This window comes from Pieris brassicae, chromosome 1 (genome assembly GCF_905147105.1).
Source record: "Pieris brassicae chromosome 1, ilPieBrab1.1, whole genome shotgun sequence".
NCBI classification, from domain to species: domain Eukaryota; kingdom Metazoa; phylum Arthropoda; class Insecta; order Lepidoptera; family Pieridae; genus Pieris; species Pieris brassicae.
In genome coordinates, this window is record NC_059665.1 from 2134648 (window position 1) to 2161522 (window position 26875).

General features: G+C 33.5%; 1 protein-coding gene across 1 annotated transcript; it reads left to right on the forward strand.

Moving 5' to 3' along the window:
- The first annotated feature begins 6318 nt into the window (after nt 1-6318).
- On the forward strand, nt 6319-26750 carry LOC123710483 (RYamide receptor-like). The gene is made up of 9 exons (XM_045662423.1): nt 6319-6363; nt 11826-12467; nt 14118-14316; nt 16021-16089; nt 19497-19655; nt 22250-22334; nt 23295-23428; nt 26135-26250; nt 26647-26750. Exons 2-7 carry the CDS (start codon nt 11875-11877, stop codon nt 23333-23335), a joined length of 1146 nt encoding a protein of 381 aa, XP_045518379.1. The 5' UTR covers nt 6319-6363; nt 11826-11874; the 3' UTR covers nt 23336-23428; nt 26135-26250; nt 26647-26750.
- The last annotated feature ends 125 nt before the right edge of the window (nt 26751-26875 follow it).

Below are 26875 nucleotides of genomic sequence, written 5' to 3' on the forward strand. Positions count from 1 at the left end.
GCCTTTACGCGAAGGGGTGATCGAGTTTTCTTATCCTTCCTGTCTTCACCAATATTACCCAAATCTCACAGGATGCCTATTTTTATTTTCATAATCTTTGCATTGTATCATCTCAATTTGCTTTAAATACAATTTTCATAATGCGAATTTATTTCATTATTTTAAATAGTAAATACTTCTACAACAGTGAATCTCTGACCATGACTAAGGCACCTTATATCTTCGAGTGTAAGATAAAATGTTTCACTAATAAAAAGTAAATTCAAAGAGTTGTGTAAGATCACATCAGTAAAGTTACATATATATTTTACTAGTAGGTAGAAAGGCTACTTCTAATTAATTTGCGAATTTGCGATATTTATTTAATGGCATGATATTCCGCCACCACTGGCCTTATGATTCTATTTTAGTCTTCTCTATGAGCTGTTTTCTCGTGCCAGCTTGTTGAGCCCGGAGGAAGGGAGTTGCGTGACATGGGCACGAGGTTTAGTTTTATTAACTGGGGAGCCCGAGCAGTCATGCTTACTCAAATGTGACTGAGGCGGTGGCGTTATCTGACGGGTCGTTTAATTCCCCTTAAATATGGTTGAGTAAGACGATAGCTGGCTCACACGTCATGCTTGTGGACAGGTGCCGCTTCCGTAAACTGGACTGAGAGGTTATCTTTCAGTTTTGTAATTTAATACAAATAAAGATCGGACTGTATCTCCCTGCTTTCTGGATTCTTCTATATATGTTTGTCACAGCTTCAAACAAAGAGTATAGTTTATTTGAACATCCCACCAGCGAACATAACAAGAGTCATCCCTAAAAATATGTTGCATCTTCTATCTGAGTAAAAGATTGAAGTATCCCATAGCCCTTGGGAAAAGTTGTATTGATGTCTACAATAGTACTTAGAAATATTGTGGCTGGTTTTTTGATCATTGTAAGGTAATGAGTTCCTTAAAACTTCTTGTGAAACACGTAGAGACAGGAAGGTGACGAGAGCGAGACATTGCATTTTTGCAAAAACCCGTCAACCCGGCAATAAATACAGATAAAACAACTTTCTCTGTAGCTGTGATACTATTGACATTTAACACCTTTTGTCTTGAGTCACCGTGACCACGCACACTGAAAAGTACGCGAAACGTCGGAAAAAATTTAAAATTTAGAATTATGTAAATAACTATAAGTTTTAAAAATAATACATAGCTTTAATCCGTTCAAAAAGTGTTTTTCTTAACATTGCATTTTTATTCAGCGTCCGGAAACATTACAATAGATCGATTCCTGTTATTCAAAATTTGATTTTAAATTTATTCACACAGGTAACACTATGTACACTTATGAACGTCAAAAAGAGAAATGTATATGAAATGCTTCTAATTCTCCAGTTCTCAAATAATGCCAGTTCTCAAATCAAGGGCGTAGAACGGAAGAAAAGAACTGGTAATAAACTCTCTGCCACTTTTTTAATTTGTTAAGTTTTTTGTTTTACACAACGTTTGTAAGGAGCTGCAACCATTACACCATGTCCCACATGACATCTTAGGTAATTAAAAACAATAAAATAAATTAAAAACAAAAATTTGTCCTCTATCAGCAGGAGGCATGGTGAAATACGAGCACTTACATTCTCGTGGGAACAACACGCAAATACATAGTCGAAATAAGTAACATATGATCTCATCATACAGATTGTAGATGTCGTTACAAATTATTATTTAAACTGGAAACGATTTCCAGGCTAACTTCTTCACTCGCGCTATTCATTTCTGATGGTGTTTGTAGTGTCGCACAACTTCTGCCACTCTTGCCTATCTTCGGCAAGTCTCTACACCTTTACTCTACACCTCCCCTACCAGCGAGTAGGGGATTGGATTCGAGATCTGATGCCAACCCCTCTTTCATTCACAATATAATTACTACATACAATATATTAACTCCGGCCGTTGGTAACAAAGTGTCGAAAGACGATTTTTGCCTGTTACCGTTGCAGTATGAACAGATTTGGTTTCGTGTTCACAGTCTTTTATTGAACTTCTCGGCACTCCAGATTTATTTTTTAAACCTTAGTTGCCTAGTTTCTCTATTAGCGGTAAAGCCATTCAGTGGTTTTGTTATTGTCCATTAATGATATTAGTTTACTTGAATATGTATGTACTAAAGTCGACGCATTATTAACTATGGCTATGGGTCATAAATCATATTTATACTGATCGATATACTAAATTATGTTAAGTATTAATAGGCATATTTTTTCCGTATCATTCATCATTCGGTATCATGGTCATAATTTGGTATAAAGTTTTATTTTATTTGTAAGATAAAATGTTTGTTTCGACGTAATCACAGACAAACTGTATAGATCGTAATGTGGCCCTGAAAAGGGCCGTTTTTAGTTTTTTCTAGGGATATTTCTTAGTTCTTCAAAAATCTTCATCCGTATCTTCCCCATATGTGTCGTCTTCCTGTTCATTATCAGAGGTTCGTTATCCTGGACCGCGTGCGCAGATAGCTAAGTATCAAGAACGGTTTGTATTGCGTGCACATTCCTACTGTCAGTAACATTTATTGCCCGACGACTCAGTTAAAAATGCATCGACTATAGTCACCTATGATCTAATCGACAGATTCACTTCCGGTCTTGTAAAATTAATACCAACGTGTGTGTGGGCGCAATGAATAAAACTGCGTAAAACCTGTAGAGGAAGTTATGATATTTATATTAAGCGTAGGTGAGACTTATTAGATCATCTGTATATCTTCAAAACGAAAATCAATCGGATACCATCGTCTTATAAACTATCCATAAACTAAGAACTTATCTCCATAAACAAAATTCATCTGTCTCGTTTCATCATCGCGTAAAGACAATTTGGCAGAAAGGGACGAAATAGTGAAATTAAACTTATTTAGTTTTAATTCATAAGCGAGTCATATTTTTATTAATTGGATACAAAGTTGATAACGTAATGAAAATTGAAAGATAAATATAAGAACGAGAGCCAGAGATCAAGCATAGGAGCATGCTTGATATCTGGGCGAGCTGTTATCATAGTACAACGATGAAATGCAATCAACATAATGGTTATTCAATATACTTTTACAGTATCTATTCGATAGTATTCAACCAGCGTATATTTGTAATTTTTTTTTACGTAGAATATATTTTTAATTCTAATGGTTCCAGTTCTTAATATCTACTTACTAATAAATACTATAAAGCTGAGGAGTTTGTTTGACCGCTTTAACATCGAGAATTCCTTCTATAATTCAATAAAAAATTAAAATTGATTAATAACAATACATTTTTATTAAACAAGTCATGTATAGCAAAACGGGGCTAGATTCAAAAGTAAAAATCATTTCATTGTAGCTATTGCATTGTAGTATGATAAAAGGCTACTCAAACTCTCGTTTTGTTCATGGCTAAAATCCTTTAATAGGGTATAATTTATGACCGCTTCTAATATGTAGATATGATTATTAATTGTGAAATTCTTAATTTAAAAAAAAACGACTATAAGTGTCATTTCCTAATCTCAGCCGCTTCCGCTTCCGACAAAATTATCTAAAAAGCACTTCATAAGCAAACACATTCGGAATTATAAGCATGCCACACAACAATTAGACAAGGTAATGGAATTTGCCCTGCCCGTAATGCTTAGTGCAAACCCACTTGTCGCCATAAACACGTGAATATACGACAAAACCTCAAACAATATTTGTTTTGACTGAAAGAGCCTTTTTCTACTTTTATATTGAACAATAAAATCTTTGTTATTTATGCTATTTTAAAAAGCTAAGTTCTATACATCGTTTTATAAATATTATTGTATATAAAATTACAAGAACTTTAGTATACACAATTACAGGATATTTGGGTAAAATTAAGTGCATATTGATAATGCTATTTAGGTAAGTGCACTAACCCCTACTAGTGTAGGGATCTCCCTGTGTTGTGGGCAGTCTTGACTGAACTAAAATTTCTATATAACTAGTTTTGCACAATAACAGTATTTTCTATACATAGATCATTACATACTACTTACTTATAATTTTGTACAGTCAAAACCGTTTACGACGACATCGTTTAGAACAACATACCTGTTATATTAACCATAATAAAAGGTCCCAGCTGCATTATATTGTATTAGTTAGGTACTTAATAACAACGTCATCGGTTTTTACGACCAAATATTAGTAGTCCCTTCGATGTTTTAGTTTGTAGTTCTAATGTATGTTAAATTACTCTTTGTTTGAAGCTGGGTGTCAACTGGCTTTTTCCGTTTAAAACTTGAGCCTAACTTGAGTAGTGGAGGTGCTACACTAACCAAACCTAACTTGACTTAATGAAGGGTTCTAAAATCCAAGTGACACTTATGTTACATATTAAGAATATAACTGTAGACGACCTATTGGACATTATCGAAAACGGTAATGTTATATTAGATACTATTTATGAGAGGGAATGTAAATGTTTGAGTGGTAAGATGTTTGTTGGCTGTGTTGTTAAAAGCACTTCTAAATATGAACTAAAATACATATTTGTCACTTGAGTATTATTTATTTGACTCATGGATTTTTTGACGTTTATAAGAAGTTCATATAAATTATAGTAGCTATGAATTTCTAATATATTGGTATTCAATTCGCTATTTTAATTACATTTTGCCACTTACCATATCTTCACTCCAATTTTATATAAACACCGTTCTTTAATGATTTTTATCTTGCAGATCTTTTACTGTTTATCATGCTCTGATCATCTGATCATCATTCTAATCTCGGTTTTTACTGTTTGTTGCAATTAATAAAACACTGTATGTATGCAATTATTTTGTACGCACTGACTGCGACTAAATTTTATCAGTCAAACAGACAGGCACTTGCTATACAATATTAAATAAGTTCCCGTTATAAAAGAGACTTTTAGCGCCGAGATCCAATTAAAGAGAGAGACAGGTGAACACCTTAATAATAATAGATTCATCTTATGTGAAAGTTATTGGAATTATTATAATAAAAAAAAATTATATTTATACTACCTTGGTATATTGTTTAAATTGAAAGACTTGTAAACTAGTTAACTTTTAATTGATTCCACGAAACGATAAATTTGTACGATATTCTTACAAATTGATACGATGTTATTAAATTCTAAGAACTACTTATGTTAAATATTATTTAAAACAACTTTTAGTAATTGCTGTAACGCAAAAGTTAGTTATCGATTTATAATAATATAAATGAGTAAATATTGTCCAATTTCGTTCGCTTGGAAACAGAAAAGTATAAATAGCAAAATCTAGACATATAGTCAATGACACTTATATAAACATTATATTTGCTATTGCCACGATATCTGTAGTAAATCGTTTATGAAACAGACGAGAGCTGCTTTGTTGTATTTAGAGATTAAAATGACAAAGACAGACAAACGTCGAGCAATTTAATTCTAAATTCAGGTTTGACAGTTTTCATTTTAGTAAATTTATAATCAGTAAGAATGTTAGACGTGACGAAATTTTTACAAATGCTATTTTGATAATTTAAATCTATACACATACGTTACTTAATACCTCCAACGACAATAAAGTTATGAGATTAGCTAAAGATAAAAATAAAGTAAATAAATAAATATATCAGTGGTGCTATAACCATTTTAGGTCTCGGTCTCAGATTTCTGTCAATCTTATTAGATTGATTGATTGATTGAGCCGCCTATTGGCCGCCGTCGACTTTTTGAGTCTAAGGCAAGATAATATTTATAAAAAATGCAAAACGCTTTGACACTCGACACAATATAACGTTTGTCCAATCACAATCGAACGAAACATTTTGGCACACGACAGGGAGCGCTAGAAGATTCTTATTTCTTCGGTAAAGGTACTCTTTGGGTCACAGAGCGAGCGGAGTGAGTGAGTGAACTGATTACAATAATACAAGTGTTTAGTTTTTCAACAATTATTGAAAAGGTTACAGATGAAAAATTAACTCTTTCTATGACCTTTTTGCTGGTGGTTCTAAGTCAGACAGAAGTAACATGTTCGAAACTGAAAATAGAAAACACTAAATATTTTGTTCTGGGAAAATTTGGATGTGGAAACAAATATGATAGATTTGAGAAATTCAAACATTAACTGACACTTATGAACGCTCTTTTTAAAGGGAATTTGTAATGGTGAATGAAATGTGGTTAACAATATGTACACGTCAAATGGATGGTGAAATCGGGTTGGGTAGGCTGTCCGTACAAGACCAAACCTATTACTGACAAGCATGCAAGTGTCTGAATGAGGTACGTCAGAACCGTAGCAAGTGGAGATTCGTGATCTTTGCCCACCCATTCGGGAATGTATGATATTAAATAAGGTAATTTCACAGCCATCATTTTTGTAGGATCCAGTCTACGACTGGTACCTCTGTTGAAATTGTTATGAAAATATAAAAACAGGTAAGTAATAAAATAAAAGTTCTTAACTCAAATCCCACATTATTCAAACAGGCCCAAGTCTAAGTTTAAGTGGAAATAAAAATAAATCCGCGAAAATATTTTCATTTTATGATCCCGTAAAATCCGCCCAATAAATCTGTAGAAGCTTTAACTTAAGGATTCGCCGTACGGACTTCCGGATGACCGCAAATAAAGTGGGAACAGCAAAAAGTAGTTACAATCCCATTAGGAAAAGATAAATCAGTTTACAACTTGTTTTACCCGAGTTGTTTTGTTTGTCCTCAGGTGTAATGGAACTTTTATTTGGAACAATTTGTGTTTGAAAGAAATCATATTGATTATCATCCTATTGATATTATTCGTTTGCCAAATAGTAAAAGGATAAAGGCATTAAATAAGCATTATTTTAAATTATTCATTATTCAGAATAAACATTTTAAAAAGCTATTTTGAATTCCAGAAAATGGAATAAATATAAATTGGAATTTAACCCACTTTATTTATATAACAAGCTGTGTCCTGCGGCTTCACGTTAAATCGAAACCTACCACGAGCTTTTTTCAAACAATTCAGTTGAGACGCTGATGAGTTTAGGTTCCTAAAGTCAATAGCATTTTTTCGTACCATAAGCTGAAACCTATTTGCATCGCAAGACCGGACGAAAGACCGATAATTTTGTTTTTGGTTTCTACAGTTTAGAAATTTGTTTGCCAAACTTGCTTCGACAAATGTTTCAATAAAAATATATTTTTTTAAATAATTCACCAATCACAATAAACTATTACGTCGTAATATATATAATATATATTATTTTGAATTATGATATATTTTCAACGTAAAGCTTTCTGGTGCTTTGATAGTTGACACATTTTGATAGAAGCTTTCAATATTTTGGTGTTTATAAAATTTCAGCTTTATAAATATAGTTTTACAAATTGTTTCACTTATAAATATGACGGGGTAAGTATTGTTCACAAATTTGTTTTCTAAAAATAAATACCAACATCGAAGTGAATTCCTGATAAAAAAGATATTAAGTTATAACTCGAAAATCATTAGTAACTATTAAAAAAAAAATTTTAAGTGTACAAATTTAATTTATACGTTAATTAATGTATATAATATACATAAATATTTTTTTATAGCTTAAACCTGACAAACTCGCTGAATTGAGAGAAAGAAGGACCCCAAAGAAATATATGAATTTATGTTTATATCCACTTGAACGTTGCCTGAAAATCTTCTTCTATTTTGATGCCGTCATTCTAATGTTGTTATTATTTACATATTATAAATTTAATAAATACTTATGTTAATTTAAACAAGAAAAAGCAGATTATAATAATACAATTCACGAACATAATAAGGAAACTTTGTGATATAGCATTCCTATTTATTGTAAAATGATGAACCAGGCGGCGGCTATTTTTGCAGCTTTTACCTGATAAAGGTTTCTATTTTAATTTTTTTTTTGTGATTCGTGTCTGAGCGCCACATTTAGATTTCTGCTCAGATTACTGTAGCCGTAATTGGTTTTATCAATAGGCCAATAGAGAGGTCATCAAACAGTGTGGCATCTAAAAATCGATGATCTTGGATCTTGGAGGAACTTGGCGTTTTGCTAGTTTTATCGTCTCATCTATGCGCTTGATTGGTTAATGTAATTTAGATATAATTAAGAAGCATAACTTTTTATTTACTGGCATTTACATTTACATTGAGTTAATAAATAATTTGTCCCCAAAAACCTATTGAGACAATCATACAGCTAATGATATATCATAAGGATTTGGTGAAGGTGAAAGATTACATTCGCCAACATCTTGTACCATCATTGGTAGTTAGATCTAGGTATTTTTTGTTCAAAGGTAAGCCTGGGATTGAGAAAATCCAGAGTTGGATAATATTTGTGTAAAAAAAGAAACCAACATGAAAGGAATTTCAATCAATTCTCACTCTTTCAGGATTTACAAGGTCGATGTTAGATTCTTGACATGTGTTTATTTAAACTAAATGATTCTCTGGTGAAAGAGAGACCCATGACATGAATACGGAAAATCCATTTGATGGACCAATTATGTAGTAACATTATTTCTAATACAGCTCAAGCGTTATTTTTATATTTTAAGCTATTTTTTTATTATTTTAACAACTTTCTGCTAAAAATACTTACTTTATCGCTACTCTCTCTCCTTAAACCCTCAGCTGGCATCTGAATACTAGGCGTTGACATATCAAAAGACCGTCAGGTTCGTGATCATTTCGACAGCACGAAAAAAAAAAGCAAGCTTATTTGAGACGGACGAAATCAACTGAATTAATTTGGTACGATACCAACAAAATTCAAATATTATGCTTAAGATTAAAAAGGTATTGTAATAATGAATTTTCTCGAAAAGTGAATATTTTTATTTCGAATGTGTGTTTCGTTTTACAAACAAAAGCGCCCGTAGTTATAATCTGCCAACTCTTCGGGTAATTCAAGTATGATTTTTTTTATTGATGAAAGCTTGCCAACGCTCCGCACACTAACATTGGAAAAATAACTACAAAATATTTTTTTTTATGTTACAAGCACTTAAAAGCAAACATGATACACACGTCGAGATCATACAAATATTAAACAAAACATTTACTAATAAAAAAAAATTTAAAAAACTAATCAATAATCGATTTTAAAGTGTGAGGGGAGCAACTATGGATATCCAGACCTAGCTCGTTTTTCAGTATGCTTAATCTGGACATTGGTGAGCTTTAACCAAAACGCGTTCTAGAGAAAGGAGGGACAAATGAAATAATGGATGCCCGGGTATCGAGAGAGCACACGAATTTTTAATTGAGGTACAAGGTTCGGGCAATCAACCTGATATCTTAAATGTCTATATTAATATCTTAAATGCAAACGATATATCAATTAATTTTCTGCGATTCTCCAATGACAACATCTTAAACTGCGCTAGCCTGGCTTCGTATGTCAATACGCAAATACCGCTGCAGTGTTAAACATCACATAAGTATTGGAAATTAAAATAGATTCGGCCCATATTTAATGTCACAACAACTGTTGACTGTTAAAGAAAGTTTATATATCTGCATTGTAATAAACTGACAAAATCATAAAGACAAAATAACACGAGATTTTAATTCAACAGACCGTATTCAACGAATAGCGGTCCGAATCGTCGACGACCAATAGATGAGCGGCCTGATCCCTTGGCGTTGCGAAGAGATATGGGGTCACTCTGCATCTTCTACTGCATTCATTATAATACCAGTTGATTTCATGGGACGTTGATCGACAACCGTCGTTCAACTGAGCTATCTTTAAGGCAGTGCACTACACACACAGTTAAGGCACTGTAGTATTTCCGAACCACTTCAACATACGGTTCTTCAAGAAAATAGCGTTTCAATTCATTAAACGTTGTCGCCGTTGGCATGCTTCGAGATTTCTTACAGAGTTTACTATGGTGAACAGTTCATCCAACCTAAAGGGAGGATCCTAGCCCAGTCTAACTCGCCTGACTAGCTGGTCGGCAGGCCCCAGTGGCTAAGTTCGGGAAAATTACAGTTATCGGTCGGTATGACCTCTTTAGAGCGTGTGCGCGTGCGCAGGGTATGATGTCATCCCAGTGGTTGGAGTCTCGAATTGAAGGTGTCGCTACAATTTAAATAATCAGGCACAGAAATCTGTTAATATGTCTTTTAAGGAAACAATGGCCACAAAACAGATATTGTAGCGCTACTGGTTTGTTCAATGCAGTTTCAACTGGTAAATGATTATCGAAATGGGCCAATATCAAACAATGTTTAGTATACATTAGTACGCAATGGAAACATCGAAACGCCCTTTAAAAAACTTTTCAAATTAGAAAGCTGCATAAGTGACCTTAGTAATATTACGTATATATAGTACTATTCCGATGTTAGATGTGTTAGATAATGTTATCAAGAAATATTGGAACGTCAAACATACAGAATTTAATATTCATAAAACTATCAAACACAAACCACTTGTACCGTCAAAACGGAAATTTATTAGCTAATTTACAAAATGTTTAATGGCTTTTGCCTTCAGAGTTTATTTTTAAACTGAGCGTTGAATGAATAAACTTGATGTATCATGGTTTTATGATCGTTCAAATTCAACATTGTTTAATGTTGTAATTGTATATGTCTGTAAAAGAAATAATTTAGATCAAAGAATTCAATTCTTTTACTGCTAATTTATATTATAAATTAAATAATATGTGACGGAGGGGGGTTCACGAGGCGGGTGACGAGAGGACTAGTAATAAATTACCACAAAGGTTTTGACTGGGAAGTACATTCAACACTGAGATAATCAATGGGAAAATGAGAATACCACGGCCTGATATTTAATTTATAATCTACTTGGACCCCGCAACCGAACTCAGTACGAATATTTTTTTCATTATTACAATATGGAATCTCAGTTCGGGCTGCTTTGGCGAGTGTGGCTCTGCCGAAAATTGTATTTTTCCCACGACTTGCACAAAAATTGCGAGACTTGGAGCTCGGCTTCTGCTGTCGTGGGCTGGTTACTCGCCTGAAGGTCAGGAGAGAAGCTGGTGTGAGCGTAGTACCAAGTAAGGGATTTCACCTTCCCCGGTTTTTTTTTACTAATCTGAATTAGTTTGGCCACGCGGGTGATGGGATCATCTGGAACAAAATTTTGGATAGTCTAAGACTAGTGCTACTAAGAAAAACTGTCATCAAAATAAATTCCCAGTAGGGCTAAAGTCTCGAAAACACTAACTTTAAATCAACCTAACCTTGCTGCAACATATGATATGGAGCTCCGTACTGTTACACGAGTCCGTGGATTTAAAATGTTAAAAAAAAACTTTTAAATTTCAATAACTTGAAATTATTGATACAGGGTTTAAAGACTCGTAATTAGGATTGAATAAAATAACCGTTCTGGATAAGATCTCAAAGCAGACTACTAGATAACAAACGGAGTAAAATCTATCTCATTTAACTTATGATGACTGTCTTTAGTATTGTCTTACATCTTAGGGTTTAACAGTATGTTACGGAGTTTTGTTTTCTTTAAATATTTAGTATTTTTTGTCACATAAAACAACACAAAGACAATTTCATTATTAATATATTGTATGCGAGTTAACCAATGTTTCTGTCTTCCTTTCGTTAATATTTAAAGCCGTGCACGGTTAAACAATTATATAAAGTATTACACCGGATACACCAGTGGTAAGTCGTTTACAAGGTTGTGTTGTATGTGCCAACAATCTTTCTTGATAAATGGACACACAATTTAAAGTAAAATTCAGATTAGTGCTTAGTTTAGTAAAGTTAAACATTTTACTAACTTAATAAATGGTTATTGTTTCAGGAAGTGATAAAGACAGACAGCACCTAAACGTAATAAAGAATGATTACGCATGATGGTGGATGTTTCTGAGTACCAGGAGATAAGCACACAGTACAATAACATCAATCTGACAGTCAATAAAACATGGACGAAAGCGCTGACGTGCACTGTGGACACCAGCAATTTCCTTTCCACACCATTATTCCATTCCCTAGTGTATATCCTTTACTCTACAATTTTTATCACGTCCCTTTTCGGAAACGGTCTGGTGTGCTTCATCGTTCAAAGCTCCCCCAGGATGAAGACTGTGACCAACTATTTTATTATGAATCTGGCTATTGGTGACATTTTAATGACATTACTGTGTATACCGTTTACTTTTGTACCGATGCTAGTATTGCGAAAGTGGCCTTTTGGCATGGTGATGTGTAAACTTGTGAACTATGCCCAGGTGGTATCTGTGTTTGTGAGTGCGTATACGTTGTTAGCGATCTCGATAGATAGGTATATGGCGATTATGAGGCCGCTAAAGCCGCGTTTGGGTCGCGTCGCTGCTAAGTTTATTGTGGGCGGTGTATGGGCGAGTGCCTGTGCGACTGCGGCTCCGATTTTCATTGTATCGGAGATCAAGAGGCCCACTGAATGGCATGAGTTCTGTGAAGAGTAAGTTTCAGGTTTAAACAGATAAATATTTCAGAATACACCAAGTACAGTTAATAGGACACGAGTAGATCACTTTGAATTAAGTGCTAACCGCCGCCCATGGGTACCTGCAACGCATCTTAAATGTATTGTAGTGTATACGTTATTTATTTTCTATACTTTACGGGAGCACATATTAAAACTTATATAACTAAATAACGGATATAAATGCAAATTTAACACATAACTGGACGTTTTACATGAATCGATTCTTACTGATTATGCGTGCTAGTAAGAATTATTTAACAAAGTTGTACTAAAAGAACGGATTAGGTATTTAGAGAGTCTATAGTTATGAATCTGTATGCTTAATTTATATTAATGTCAATGTTTGCTAAACCGATTTTATTATCTTCAGATTCAACGTACCAAAAATATAAACACAAACAGCAAAATACTCAAATGAAATTGAAATCCGACAAACGTTTCCGCATAGATTGTGGCTTATTTTCATTTCGCAGAACAGTTTTCAAATCCATTATGTTGGAATATCTTACGTTTTTGTAAACAAACACCATTACTTTTAAAACGCTTTTTCTGGGAATGATTTGAATATATCCAACTCACACTACCTTTACAATGTTGTACCTATAAACCTTTTTTTAAGTAAATTAAAGTTAAATTACACAATATGCGCTGATTTGTTAGCTTACAGACGAAGGATCTAAAGTACCTACCACGTGGTTTCAGGTGCAGCTCATTTAATACTATTTTCAGCTTATACTATTTCCTCCGACACTGCATTTTTCGGTAGTCTGACGGTGAATGAAGGAATAGTATATCAACCGGCTAGTCTTTTACGTAATCTAAAAGGCTTGCATTTCTTTATGCAAAAATATCAACGTTAAACTAAAACAAGCGCGCACCTCCCCAAATATCTTCCATTATCTGATAAAAAGCTATTTAGCACTCCATTTACAATATATCAAACGTATACCTTCTATACTAAATAATCGTCCCCACTATGAAAAATACATTATGCAAGTCACGGAATTTGATCCAATTTTCAAGTAATTTTGTGGGCCCTCTTATCGTTGTTAACTTTTGTCCATCTCTTTACACGCGATACATGTAGTCTCAAATATTTGCACAAATAGTACGTTATAAAAAATAGGTACCTTTTTTTGTCATATAGTAAATTTTGACACCAAAAATGTGCTTGAAAGACAATATTTATTTAAAAATTAAATACATATGTAAATCATTATACTAAAGACTACAATATTACTATACTACGAAGCTCGAAAAAGTGGTCGATTCTTTTTAGGTTTTTAATAGTATGACAATATAGCAGAGTGCAGAATAGTGAAGTTTTATTTTATGGCTTTGTTAGAAAATTCCCGTGATTAATCAACTGTTAAACAACTATAAAAATGTTTCATATTCCTCGACCTCACCGAATACAATAATAATAAGAGATAATATTATATCTGGTTTACTATATATTCGCGATTACTATATACATATTTAAATACGACTGTTTTAACGAATATAATCGGATCTGTATCTCAATTATAAATAAATTTGCGTTTATATCCCTTAAAAATTAGTTTAGAAAACCTAAGTTAACAATTTCTCTAGAACCCATGCATCTAAAACGTTTCTTTCCAGGGATCTATGCTTGGAACAATGGGAGAAATCGGAACACAGCGAGCAGTACTCATACGTCCTTTTGACACTTCAATTCGCGCTGCCATTGACAGCTCTTGTATTGACATATGCGAGAATAGCTCACGTGGTCTGGGGCGGTAAGCCACCGGGGGAGGCTGAAAGCCTTCGGGATTCACGGATGCAGCTGGCTAAAAGAAAGGTATTGACAATAAATGAAGGTTCATGAAACTGTTTCAAAATGAGTGAAGAATTCGAGCATGCTTAAGAAAGCCTTTTTTCAAAAGGTCTTTTGTGCTTAATTCCATAAAAATATTTGAAATATTTTTGTATTATGAAACAATTACCTAAACCATTTTTATTTTATCGTAATTTTTAATATATCCATAAGATTTTATATAGTGTCGTGTATACACACGTGTATACGTGTATTTTCACAAATTATATAACAACCATATAAATAATGTTAAATATTTCGATATGCTTTTGTGTGTTCCACGTCATCAAATCCGGATATAACGTAATATACCTAGACTTTGGTAATATATCTTGGTCCAATTTAGGATTACAATGAAATGCAAAATAAAGTAACGCAAAGAACTGTAGACAAGATACCCAACTACGCATACCTTATAATGTCATTAAAAAGGCCATTCATTTTTGGCATTTTTTTTACAAATTACAATAAACGATAATTAAAATATTTTAACTGAACTGTTTCCTCTGAGAGACAGATGAGCAATTATTTTGCCAGTAACCGCTTCAATCGATGATGAAATTAATAAAGGATATAGTTTCTCAGCCCGTAGCACTCCGGTATATTTTTATTGTAATTATTTTGTGTTACATAGTAACCAGCCGTAACAGTTTATTGCCAAAAAGCGCATACATATACATATGTCATACAAGAAATAAAAACATTTTAAAGGAAGAAAACCAAATCTACAAATATCGTTGCTCAACAAAAAATTTGTGTAATATAAGCAAACAACCTAACCAAGCAATAATTCCAAACTTAGTGTGATAAGGCCGCGCTGTACTGTATAAAGATCTTCATATTATGTACCTATTTGGTTTTGTTGAGTTGTTTTTATTTTGTATAAAAGAACAAATAAAATGGTGTTAATAGCGAACACAAACAAATAATTATTAAGCAATTTGATACAGTCTTTCGAAACATATACGCGTACACAAAGTTTTGTGGCGAATTTAATCAAATATTGTGTCATTCCATTTCTGTAATGGTCAAAAAATTATTGATATGGTCGATAATTTATACGTACGACACACGAAATATTAACGACATAATATAAAATTAAATTTATTCTTTTAAATCTACGGTACGATAAGATATCTTTATTATTTTTAATCCATCTTAGTCGATGATCCACGCCCTAAAGAACTTCAAAGTCTTTTAGAAAAAAGATGGAGCTGTCAAGTTTGACAACTAACAACTGATAAGCTTGACGTTTGTGAGACATTTTAATAGGTCTGAAGGTCGCTTTGAGGGTGCGATGTATAACAAAAGAAAACGTAGCGTTTTTCTAATTGATCAAACGAAAGACGTATACTCCCGTGTTTGTAGGTGGACAAAATTGGCACTTACTTTACTCTTTGTGCTCAGTCAGTTATACAATTATTGCAATTTTTTGCAGGTCTTTACAACCTTTTAAAAAAATAAGTCGAAAATATTATTAAAAATAGAGTTGTTGAATACAGAGTTTATTATTGGTTATTCTCTTATGTCGTTCTAAATTTCGATTAGATTTTTGACGTTCATAAGTAACAATAATTTAGCCATATATTATATGCTGAAAATGTATCTGGATTTGATGCCGTGTCTATAAACCGTCCTATATGTATTCCTCTTTCCGATAGTGACAATTATCATATCATGTATTTTCAGATGATAAAAATGATGGTGACAGTCGTTGTGGTGTTTACAATCTGCTGGCTACCGCTAAATATTTTTATTGTAAGTATAAATTAAAAAAAAACTTTAACTTTATAAATGAATAGTATATATTCGTATATATTTTTTAATACATTGTCTGTTCACTAAGACATCATAGAGCATTACCATCTAGCCTAACATCAGTAATTTACGTCTAACCTAATTTAGTAATAAGGATATTTGACATTAGAAAGTGTCCAATAAGTCCACAGTCCCTACATAAGTCACTCTGTTCTTGTGTTCTATTTTTCAATTACCACTGTTTACACTAATTATTGGATGGTCCTTTTCTATCTTACTAGGCCTTCAAGAGGTTGAACAGCCTCGACAATCACGTCATGATACATATTCCTATAATATAATAGTTGGGCAACACTCCAAATACAACAAAACCCATATGATAGGAACTAAACTGAAATGAGGCCAAGAGCAAATAATGTTCCTTCCTCTGTGACTGACGATAAAGAAACGTTTGACGAATTTATCGTACAGTACGATCTAAAAAAGCATTTTTAGCATTCGTTTCAATCAACCTGATTCATAAAAACAAGTTAAATGAATTATATTTTCATAATGTACGTATATAATAAAATTATATATATTACATAGCGGGCTGTTCAATTAAAAAAAAATTATTCCTTTAACGCCTATCTGGTAGCAGAGGCATAGTTAAACGAATAAGTACCTAGTCCAGCATAAGTTCTGCTCAATCCTGCATCAAATGAAATGGCATTTATTTTCTGTAGTTATGTAACATTATAAAAAATATTCTATTTGAAATGGCCGCCTGTGGCTGTTATACAGGTCATTAATCTGATTGGCCAGGAATCTATGGATTTATGCACTGTTTCTAAGGGAAATTTTGCCACTGCTGGCTCCAAAGATTCTCGAAGAGACTCAATGTCATCGTGTAATTTAGAGCAGGCCATGTCCTTTAAAACTGACCATAATTTGAAGTCTTAAGGGTTGAGGTCTGGGCTAGTCTTCAGCTCTTATAAAGTCCAGACGTTGGTTTCAAGCCAGGCTTGGGAAGTTCGTGTCTTGTGACCTGGTGGAAAGTTCACGGTTTATTTGTAAAAAGTGCATTGCTGAAAAGTTTCACAACATGATCCAAATGTGCAAATATACTTTGGATTAAGTTTTCTCCTCTCTCCTTTTCTTACAAAAAATTCCTTCCTCCTCCACTCCTTTTTTTACAAAAAATTAGTTTTGTAACTCCTTGATAAAACACACCCCACGTTGTACCTTTCCGACCATTTGAGCAGCTTCTTTAGAATTGTGATTGTTCACTTTATCATTATACTTATTGAAGTGTTCTTCAATCGTGAAAAATTTGTTATTCCTGTGATTTTCACCTGTGTATCACGACAGAATTTCTAGGGATAAGATTTATGCTTCCTAATGGGGCCTTTAGACGAATTATGACTTTAACAGCATTAACAGCCTTTGAAGATCTAAGCGGCCGCCCCATCCTGGCAGCTTCTTTAGAACTGTGAGCGTACATTTTATCGTTTTGCTTGTTGTAGTGTTCTTTAATCGTAAAAAAATTTAGTCGGTAAACAGGATATTTCTATGCTCTTCACTCGTTTCAATTATTAATTTATAATACAAATTGTTAGGAAAATGCTGAAATTAAATAACACGAATACTACAAGTATTTGACTGAAGAATACTATTTAATAACAAATGCTTAAAGGTCAACATATCGTATTTAGTTTCATTACGCCCACAGAGTTCTAGTCTTTTATAATTGTACGAGCCAAGGCTGTACATTTTGCTCACTCAGGCGTTCTTAGTTTATAAGCGTGATGATCCCTATGTACGTGCCAAGGTTCTTACATTCTTGCTCGTTTACAAGCTTGACCAATTCCTATGTTTGTACGTGCCATGGCTGTACATATCGATCACTTATAAGCGTGACGATTTCCCGAATCGTCGGAGTTACGTCCCGAGAGTATAGCCCGACGCAGGCACTCTCTTCTACATTCGTTCATAGCGATTAACTAAAGTCAAAAATTGTATGAGCTATAGATCATTAGTACTGATTTTTATTTTGGTGGTCTTCCCGATATTATTTATTTTATTTTAGTTTCGGCATGCGACGTTTTCACGTCATTACATCTGTCAAACAAATCGCGTTAAAAAACGGTTTAATTTATTAATTATTAATTTAATATCCCTATCTGTGCAAAATTATTGAAATACATACCTAATAATAGGAAAATATACCAGTCGGGGTTTTAAGTGGGTCACAGAAGAGTGGCCAAAGTTCGTGGAAACGAAGATACTTTGATACCCGAGCTGAACCTCACACATCACCCTATCATCAGGTTCTGTTCAGGAGTTTTTTTTGCGCCGACTATAAAATTGCTAGGAACAAAAAACTGCCACATTTTAAATCTTTTTGACAGAACGAAGTCTGTTGGGTCCGCTAATAGATAATATATTCACTACTCTATATGACCACTGTCCGGTAGGTAGCCTCCTCCAACTTTTCAAATCGTATTTCATTGTAACTTAATATAAAAAAAACACGCTGCTTGTCTATCGCAAAGACAGTTTTTTTTAATCTGCGTTAATTCTGCGAAATAAAGGAGCTCGCAACTTTTTCACAGTATGATAACTTGACAGGTGAACAAGTAGTAAATTTTTCATTTACAGTATGATTTAAAAAAATGACATGATTTGCTCATTATATTTGCACGATTTTACTTTAAAATCATTCGATACTGTTAGGCGAGGGGCCGATGGCTGGCCATGCGTCATACTCCTGAAAGGGTACTACTTGTGGTGACTGGTCGGAATTGAATTCGTGTATGCGGGATGTTAGTTATTTCGACTGGGCATTTGCGTGATGTTCCCACGAGAATGTAAGTGCGCGATCCTATTTCACCATGCCTCCTGCTGATAGAGGACAAATCTTTGTTTTTAATTATTATTACTAATTAACTATTAATTACTTAAAAAGTCATCTGAAACATGATGTAATGGTTGCAGCTCCTTACAAACATTGTGAAAAACAAATAAAATGGCGGAGAGGTTATTGCCAGTTCCAGTAAGTGTACACTGTGTTGCCTATATCAATAAATGATTTTGACTTAACTGAACTGAACTGAAAACTGATTTTGTTAAAAATTACAATTACACATCAAATGGATGTTAGTTTTGTTATTATACTCTTAGTTTTCGTTAGTTATTGTTAGGTTAAAGTATTTCCTCGATCCATTTTTCCCCAGAAACCCTAACTATGTTCCTACTTATGACAGGCCTTCGCTTTGAGGTCTTCCCACGTTTACTTCCTGACGGTCCTCTCTAGTTTCGGCGGATAGCTTCGGCGGTCCATAATTTATCTGTACACGCGTTGTTCCTACTTTATAAATCAAATGAAAACCCTGAAATTAGTTTTTAATCGATACGTATGCTTACAGATATTATGGACCATTCACGGAGAAGACATAACTTGGGCGACGTGGCCAGGGATGCCATACGTCTGGTTCGTTTGTCATTGGCTGGCCATGTCCCACTGCTGCTATAACCCTATCATTTACTGTTACATGAACTCAAGATATCGCCGAGGGTTTCAACAGGTACCTTTGCCAGTATTTCTATGCTAAAATTAGATAAATATTTTATAACAGATACTCGTTTTGTAAAGTGATTTTAGGTTATAAACCAGCACATTTACAAACTTAACTATAAATTGTTAATAAAAAATATACTTGACGGTCGTAAAAAACAGTATTAGTAATATTACTTCATCTTTAGCTTAAAGTACAAACAAAACATTTTATAAAATCCTAAACTAGTGGTACTTTATGTAATAGGACGACTCCTATCCGCGGCTCACCTGATGTTAAGTGATACCGCCGCCCATGGACACTCACATTGCCAGAGGGCTTGCAAGTGCGTTGCCGATCTTTCTAGAATTGGTACGCTCTTTTCTTGAAGGACCCTTAGTCGAATTGGTTCGGAAATACTTCAGTGGACAGCTGGTTCCACAGATTGGCGGTGCACGGCAAAACTGCCTCAGAAAATGCTCAGTTGTGGAACGACGGACGTCGAGGTGATACTCATGGTATTTTGTACGTAATCGACATAGGTGCAAATTCTTACTTTTTTTCTGAACCTGCATGGACCTGAAAGAACAACGAAACAATAGTAATATACGTTCTTTAACTCCCTCCTTTATTCTTGTAATTACGGAGAGCTATAGAAAACCTAAACAATTTTAGAATACATTTCATAAGGTAGTAAAATTCATTTGTTTATCACAACTACTAAAATCAAGATAAAATTCGCGACGTTTATTAACGCTATTTTTAATTAGAGACGTTTATGTTTCCTCGTGTTTACATTTAACATTCCTGCTAACAATTGCGTTAGGTCAGCTACAGACGAGGAGTTTTCGTTATAAAAATATTCTCTAGGCTGTCGACTCTTGAAAGCTATTAAAAATTACAATCGACTACCATATATTGTAAGCTTATCAAAAAACCGAACAATTGATTTATTTTTAACGTTTATAGCGAATTAATAGTCTGTGGAATGCTATCAAAACGGGTGACGTTTTAAACTCCCGCCAAAACTGAACTTGTAACCTCAAAACGGACTACAATCTTTTTCTTACACAATATCATTTAAGACTAAATAAATATTTACAAAATGATATATTGAATATAAAGGATTCATCCCGGCCTGAGAAAAAGCACAGGCAAGGGCTTGAAATACGCTCGGTCTTAAAATACTTAAAGTGATTTAAGCTGTCTTTGATATCGATCAAGTACCAAATTATTTGAGGGCTACCAGTGATATACGTATTTATTTTTATTGAAGTTTTTAATATACCTACATACTACAGAAAAATACTACTATTGAGTATTGGTTTACTCGAGTATGTTTGAATAAAACAAAAACGTTAAAACTTCACTGACAGGTAGGACCATAGGGCTACTATAATGTCAAAATGTTAAATGTCAACTTGATGTGACAAGTGACAGACTCTCGCTGACCACGACTGTTGTAAACAGCCGAGTTATCTTTACGTCAATTTAACACAAATTCGTATATATAGAAAACGCTCGTATATAACCGCTCTATGAGTTGAGAGAAATAAATTTTGTTAGAATTGGCAGTGAGGGAACAATTAAAATGCGCAAGTTCTAGTTTACATTTCATACTTTTAATGTTTTAATATTTGATGCGTCCATAGGGTGTGTAAATTACGCTGAAGGTTCTAAGTTCATAGTTATATGGAAATTGATTCGGTTTTACAACTAACTCCCAAGCGAAATTAGCGAATTATCACTAAATAAATTCAAAATACTCGTTAAACTTCAATTAATCAATGAAGCTTTTTTATAAATTTGACGAATATTTTATTGATCCTTGGGATCTTTTGCTCCAGTACAAATATTTATGGCTGCTCCGCCTTATAATCAATTTGTATGACTTAAAACGTGGCGATTAAAAAGTGTGGCGGAGAGTTTCTTGCCTGCTTTATGCCTTTGACTTGCAAACTTGTAGTAAATGTAAATTTCCAATCATTTTAACATATTTTCTGTTGACGCACTTTGTTGTTGTACTTTGTTACCTATATGAATAAAGTTTTTTTGAGTTTAAAAATGTTATTATTTATCTCTGGCTTAATATATCATTCTATGTATAGTACAGAGGGTAATAATTATATGTTTTCAATGTAATATATATTTTTTGTCATTTCTGTAAAAAAGAATCTGTATTTTAATTAGAAATCAAAGGAGTTACACTATCTACATTCACAAATATGCAACTTTCTACAGCCTATATTGGAATATACTATATTACTATTCGTATCCTCAGCGAAATCCAACCTTTCAACACACACACACTCACACATGGGCACTCATGACATAATGTATGAAAATAATTAATGTACTGCATAGATTAACAGACGTTTTTAATTGTCCGTCGATTGTACATTGTACATGTCAGTTCCTATACTGTAGGAAATAGTATTTTTTTTAATTATATACTATTACTGTTTAATGTTGTTTTTGATAAAAATTTAAGTAGTTACCGCATTGGAGATATCTGTTATTAAATATTTTGATAAATAAATACTACGATAGGAGTGCTGTATAGAATGATTACAGGTTACTTCCATTTAGTTAACTGGATCACCCTGACAAAGTGATTTTTGCAGGCTCTCAGTTGTATACTGCGTCCGCGCACGAACAGCAGCACTGGTCAGCAAGGCCATTGCAGCGGGGATGCATTGCCCTTAACAGGTAAAAAATAACCTAGCCTTTGACCGAATTCGTTTGTTTTTGTGACTATGCTTCATTACTTTTCATATTTTAATATTCTTCATTTCATAGTTAGGACTTATATTTAATTATAAGCAATACTTAAGTAACTCTATGTAAATAAAAGTGGTTAAACAAAATACTGAATTAATCATCACGTAAGGTGTTGTAAAGAAACGCTTTGCTATGATAAGAGCTTATAAAAAAAGCTTGTAAAACTACAACAGAAACGTAAAAATATATAAATCAATGGCGCTACAATATTTTTTAGGTCTGGGCCTCAGATTTCTGAATCTGTTTCATGATCATTTGTTAATCGAATAGGCAAGTAGGTGATCAGCCTTCAGTGCCTGCCGCACGCCGTCGACCTTTTGTGTCTAAGGCAAGCCGGTTTCCTTACGATGTTTTCGTTCACCGTTCGAGCGAATGTTAAATGCGCACATAGAAAGAAAATCCATTGGTGCACAGCCGGGGATCGAACTTACGACCTCAGGGTTGAGAGTCGCACGCTAAAGCCATTAGGCTAACACAACAGAAACAATTGACAATCAAAATACAGTCGAGCGAATGCGCCTTAGAAAAAATACAATATTTCATAAGATAACATCATACTACGTATATACGTTTGTATCACTCGGAAGAAAGTGCGTTTTTTCTGTTTTTTGATATCATAATAAGGGCTTTGGTTGAAAACAGACGTACCGATTCTGGCGGGACTTCCCGATTATTTAATGAAAGTTAAATGTCTCGCGCGGGACAGCCTTATTCCCGTTTTTTGCGGATAACTCAATTGCTACTCGACACCACTGCCATGCACGGAAATGGCAACGGCTCTTTTAATAGTTTTCAAAAAAAGATATCCAGGATTTTATTTCATCAACTAGTATCATCCTATTTAGTATCCCAACATCAAACTGCTTTCCTGAACGCTTTTTATTTCAGATGAATTAAAAACCCAGGATGTGAGAAATTCCGCAAATTGAAGCAGAATTACTCATCCAGATTAATCCACGCTTTTAATGTTAAATTTTCACAGAAATATCATGAATAAGCAATTGTTATAAACAATTAATGTTGTAAGTTGCAATTTGTAACACTAATTCCTTATACTAGTGTTTGATACGCCATATTTTTGTAATGAATAGTTTTCGATTTTGTTTTTACTTATAAAGATTAATACTCTACTATTTAATACGGTGGATTGCCCTCATCTGATTTAAAATACCAAATTTTTATTATAATATATTTTCTATGGCTATTTTTGGTTTAACACGTAAACGCAATTCGAATATAATAGATAAATGTTTTTCACTATGTCCCGCTTTCCATGAAAGCATTTTCACTCAACAAGTTCCAAAATCCCGACTGTACAAAAAAACTGGCAACACCTTCAAGTCACCTTCAAGTCACCTTGACGTAAACGAAAGTAAACACTATAATGACAGAGTCAGCAATAAAGCTTCTATTACCTAGCCAGTGTAGACTCTTCTGATCTGATCTGATCTTCAGACTATCTGTTTCCTGTCCAAACAAAACTATAATACTCAAAGGCGACGGTATCACGTAACATCAAGTTGCTCCCTAAAAGCCTTGCTAATATGCCTCTATCTTTATATGAACTCTAATAAGGTATGGATACTTTTACCTAGCGATACTTTAACCTTCAAAACGACATGAGTGACTTCAAGTGTCTCTGTCTAAATCTCATCAGTGTGTAAAACATTTGCTCTGTCCAAAGGGGCTCCTAGACATTTTTTCACAAAAATGTAGCTGCCAGGGTATGGCTGTTGGCATCAGCCAACATTTACGGCTAGTCTATGAAATACTCGGCAATGTTTTTAGTATGGCCAGGATATGTTTCCATATATTTTTTGTATGTCCGATGAAGGTTTAGTGTCCCAGCCGTATTGCCGGAACGATCGCTTTGCAATCGAAAATACTTCAATATTTCTATATTGAAATTATATATACAGTCGGCAATTATATATTTTTTAAAGTGTAGACCGTGTAGAAGACCCTTGAAGAAAAGTGTGTTTTCCTAGAACCCTTCATGTTATAAATACGACGAAAACAAGCTTGTCTTTTTTAAAATAGTGCAAAGTATTTCATTAATTTATCAACGATATTATGTGTGTAAGAACCTAAATTATACCTATATATATATATACCTTAAATTATCGGCCTTCCCAGCGACTAATTTACGCGGTTGAGGCACTTCTATTGGGCAGCATCATCATGTCCGTAAAGAAAGATTTTTTTATCACTAACCCATAATTTTCAAGTTCATTTTATCTACTATTAAAATGTTTTATGTAAAAAAATCTCCAGACCGAGTGGGCCGGTGACTTGTCTCAATTGTAAGATACCATGTACTCAAGTCATATTATAGTGGAATCAAACCCCAGACTTCATGATCTCATGTCTCATGCTAATGACTACACAAATAAGGCACGAAAAATATACGTAATGGTAATCCGTTGTCAGCGGCCTCAGGTTCAGTTGTCCTTATTTTACGTACAAACAACTGGATTATTATAACATTTCTATTTTTTCGTACGAAGGTAGCTAGAGTTAATTAATAATTATTCCGTGATTCAGTTATAAGAATGAATGCTTTCGATTTTTTCGTTTAATTGTTTCAGTTTACATAGATAAAAACGTTTTTTAATTAAAAATGTCATTAAGTAAGTTTCTGTGGCAAATAAATAGTTTTAAAGGTAAAATTTTAACGGCAACAAATTTTAATCGAATTCTACTATAAATGTGTGGTGACGCCTGTGAAACTAAAGGCTTTAGAAGCGTTAATATTGTGCTTGCATTGATTAAAATACAAAATAAAAATAACCAAAGCACAATTTAAAGGTGTTAAAACCACGTAATGAGAAGCTATTAAAGTGTTTGTATTTATATTACAAAAACTAGTATAACGTACGTGAAAATGCGAGAATTTTTTTTTATTGGAAAAGATTCTACATAAGTTATAAACTAAATATGAAATTGTATAGTCATATTAACTTTTTGTTTCGCTTTAATGTCTAACTAGAGCCGATGTATGGAGCCCTTTATGGACAGGAGCTGTGCTCTGCGGTTCCGCTATCAAAAAATCGGTCGTAGCAAGATGTTCCATAGCCTGAAGCCTTCCGCAATAAATGTATCTTTAAATCCAAAAATATAATTTTTATACTTGATTTGATTTTGATTTCTTCTATAAAACTTACACACTTTGCTCTATAGTTCGCGCATACGCAATATAGGGATTTAGTATAATGTAGAATTTTAATGTTTTAAGAAATTTTGAATCTGTGGTATCACATGGTTATGTGGTCGATGTACACAAGACTAGTATTTTCAGTATTGATATTGTTCATAAGGCCTTAGTCAGCACGTTACATACCCTTTTAGATTCTAATTTTATTTCAGTTAATGTTCACTGTGTTATATGTATATGGGAATAAGGAACGGAAAAAAGACATCGCTTGCTCTGGATAACAACATTATAAAGAACTTTTTGACTTTCTTGGGTGATGTACCCTGACTGTCACTTATTTCAGCATATTTGCAAAACATTTATTTAGTATAATAAAGATTCTATGATGTCTTTATTCCACAGAAATTATTTTTCTACAATATTAGTAATACTTGTTTATCAAATTTTACATGATTATAATTGATAGCAACAACCATAAAGATTTTTAGTTTAGATTGTAATTCTTGAAAATAATCATAAAAGTGAATGCGACAGTTAGAAAACAAATAATGAGTGGTATCTCTGATTCACCCAGATGAAAATGAAATGGATCTAAGAATGAATCGAATAAGAGAACCATAATCAAAGAAACGCATTATCGTCTCGTCTTTCGTTATACATTGTCACCTTCACGACTTTTCGGAAATGCTGGTATGGCTTTGCTATTATAAAGCTAATATTGCCTATTCATTAGCGTAAGTAACGCTTCAAATTACCAATTAATAAACTGATATTTATGATATAAATAACCGTAATTATACCGTAAAATAATTATACTTATTCAAAATAAGTATAATTATAATCAAAGATGGACTACATATTATATACAAAACGCTTCAAATTTTTACGAAATGAAAAATATTGGTATTGAATATTATTTAGTATTGAGCATGACGAGCATACATGGTGAAAGTCATAAAAGTGGATGAAGCGAGAAAGGTATGTCAGGAATGTAGCTTGTGGAGATCCGTGGGTTCTGCCTACCCCTTCAGGCCTGATGATATAAATAAATAAAACATTTTCATACAATGTATCTTGTTTCAGCAGATCTTATGGGTACCAATGGAATTGCACGTCGGGGGACGTCCAGCACAAGCGTCAGTAGACGTTTGACGGGTTCATCTTTTATTTCAATACCACGTAACGCTCCCATCCGAGCGCTCTCCGTACGATCCCATTTCCAGTAAAGTTATACACAGATTATTGTATTATATACAAATTGTTATTCGTAATAAAACTGAGATATATAATGTTGTTATTTTTATTCCAAATTTAA

Coding starts and splice junctions, on each gene's coding strand:
- LOC123710483 (XM_045662423.1), top strand. CDS start 11,875: ATGATGGTGGATGTTTCTGAGTACCAGGAGATAAGCACACAGTACAAT. Junction 12,468..14,117: donor TGGCATGAGTTCTGTGAAGA/GTAAGTTTCAGG, acceptor GTTTCTTTCCAG/GGATCTATGCTTGGAACAAT. Junction 14,317..16,020: donor TGCAGCTGGCTAAAAGAAAG/GTATTGACAATA, acceptor ATGTATTTTCAG/ATGATAAAAATGATGGTGAC.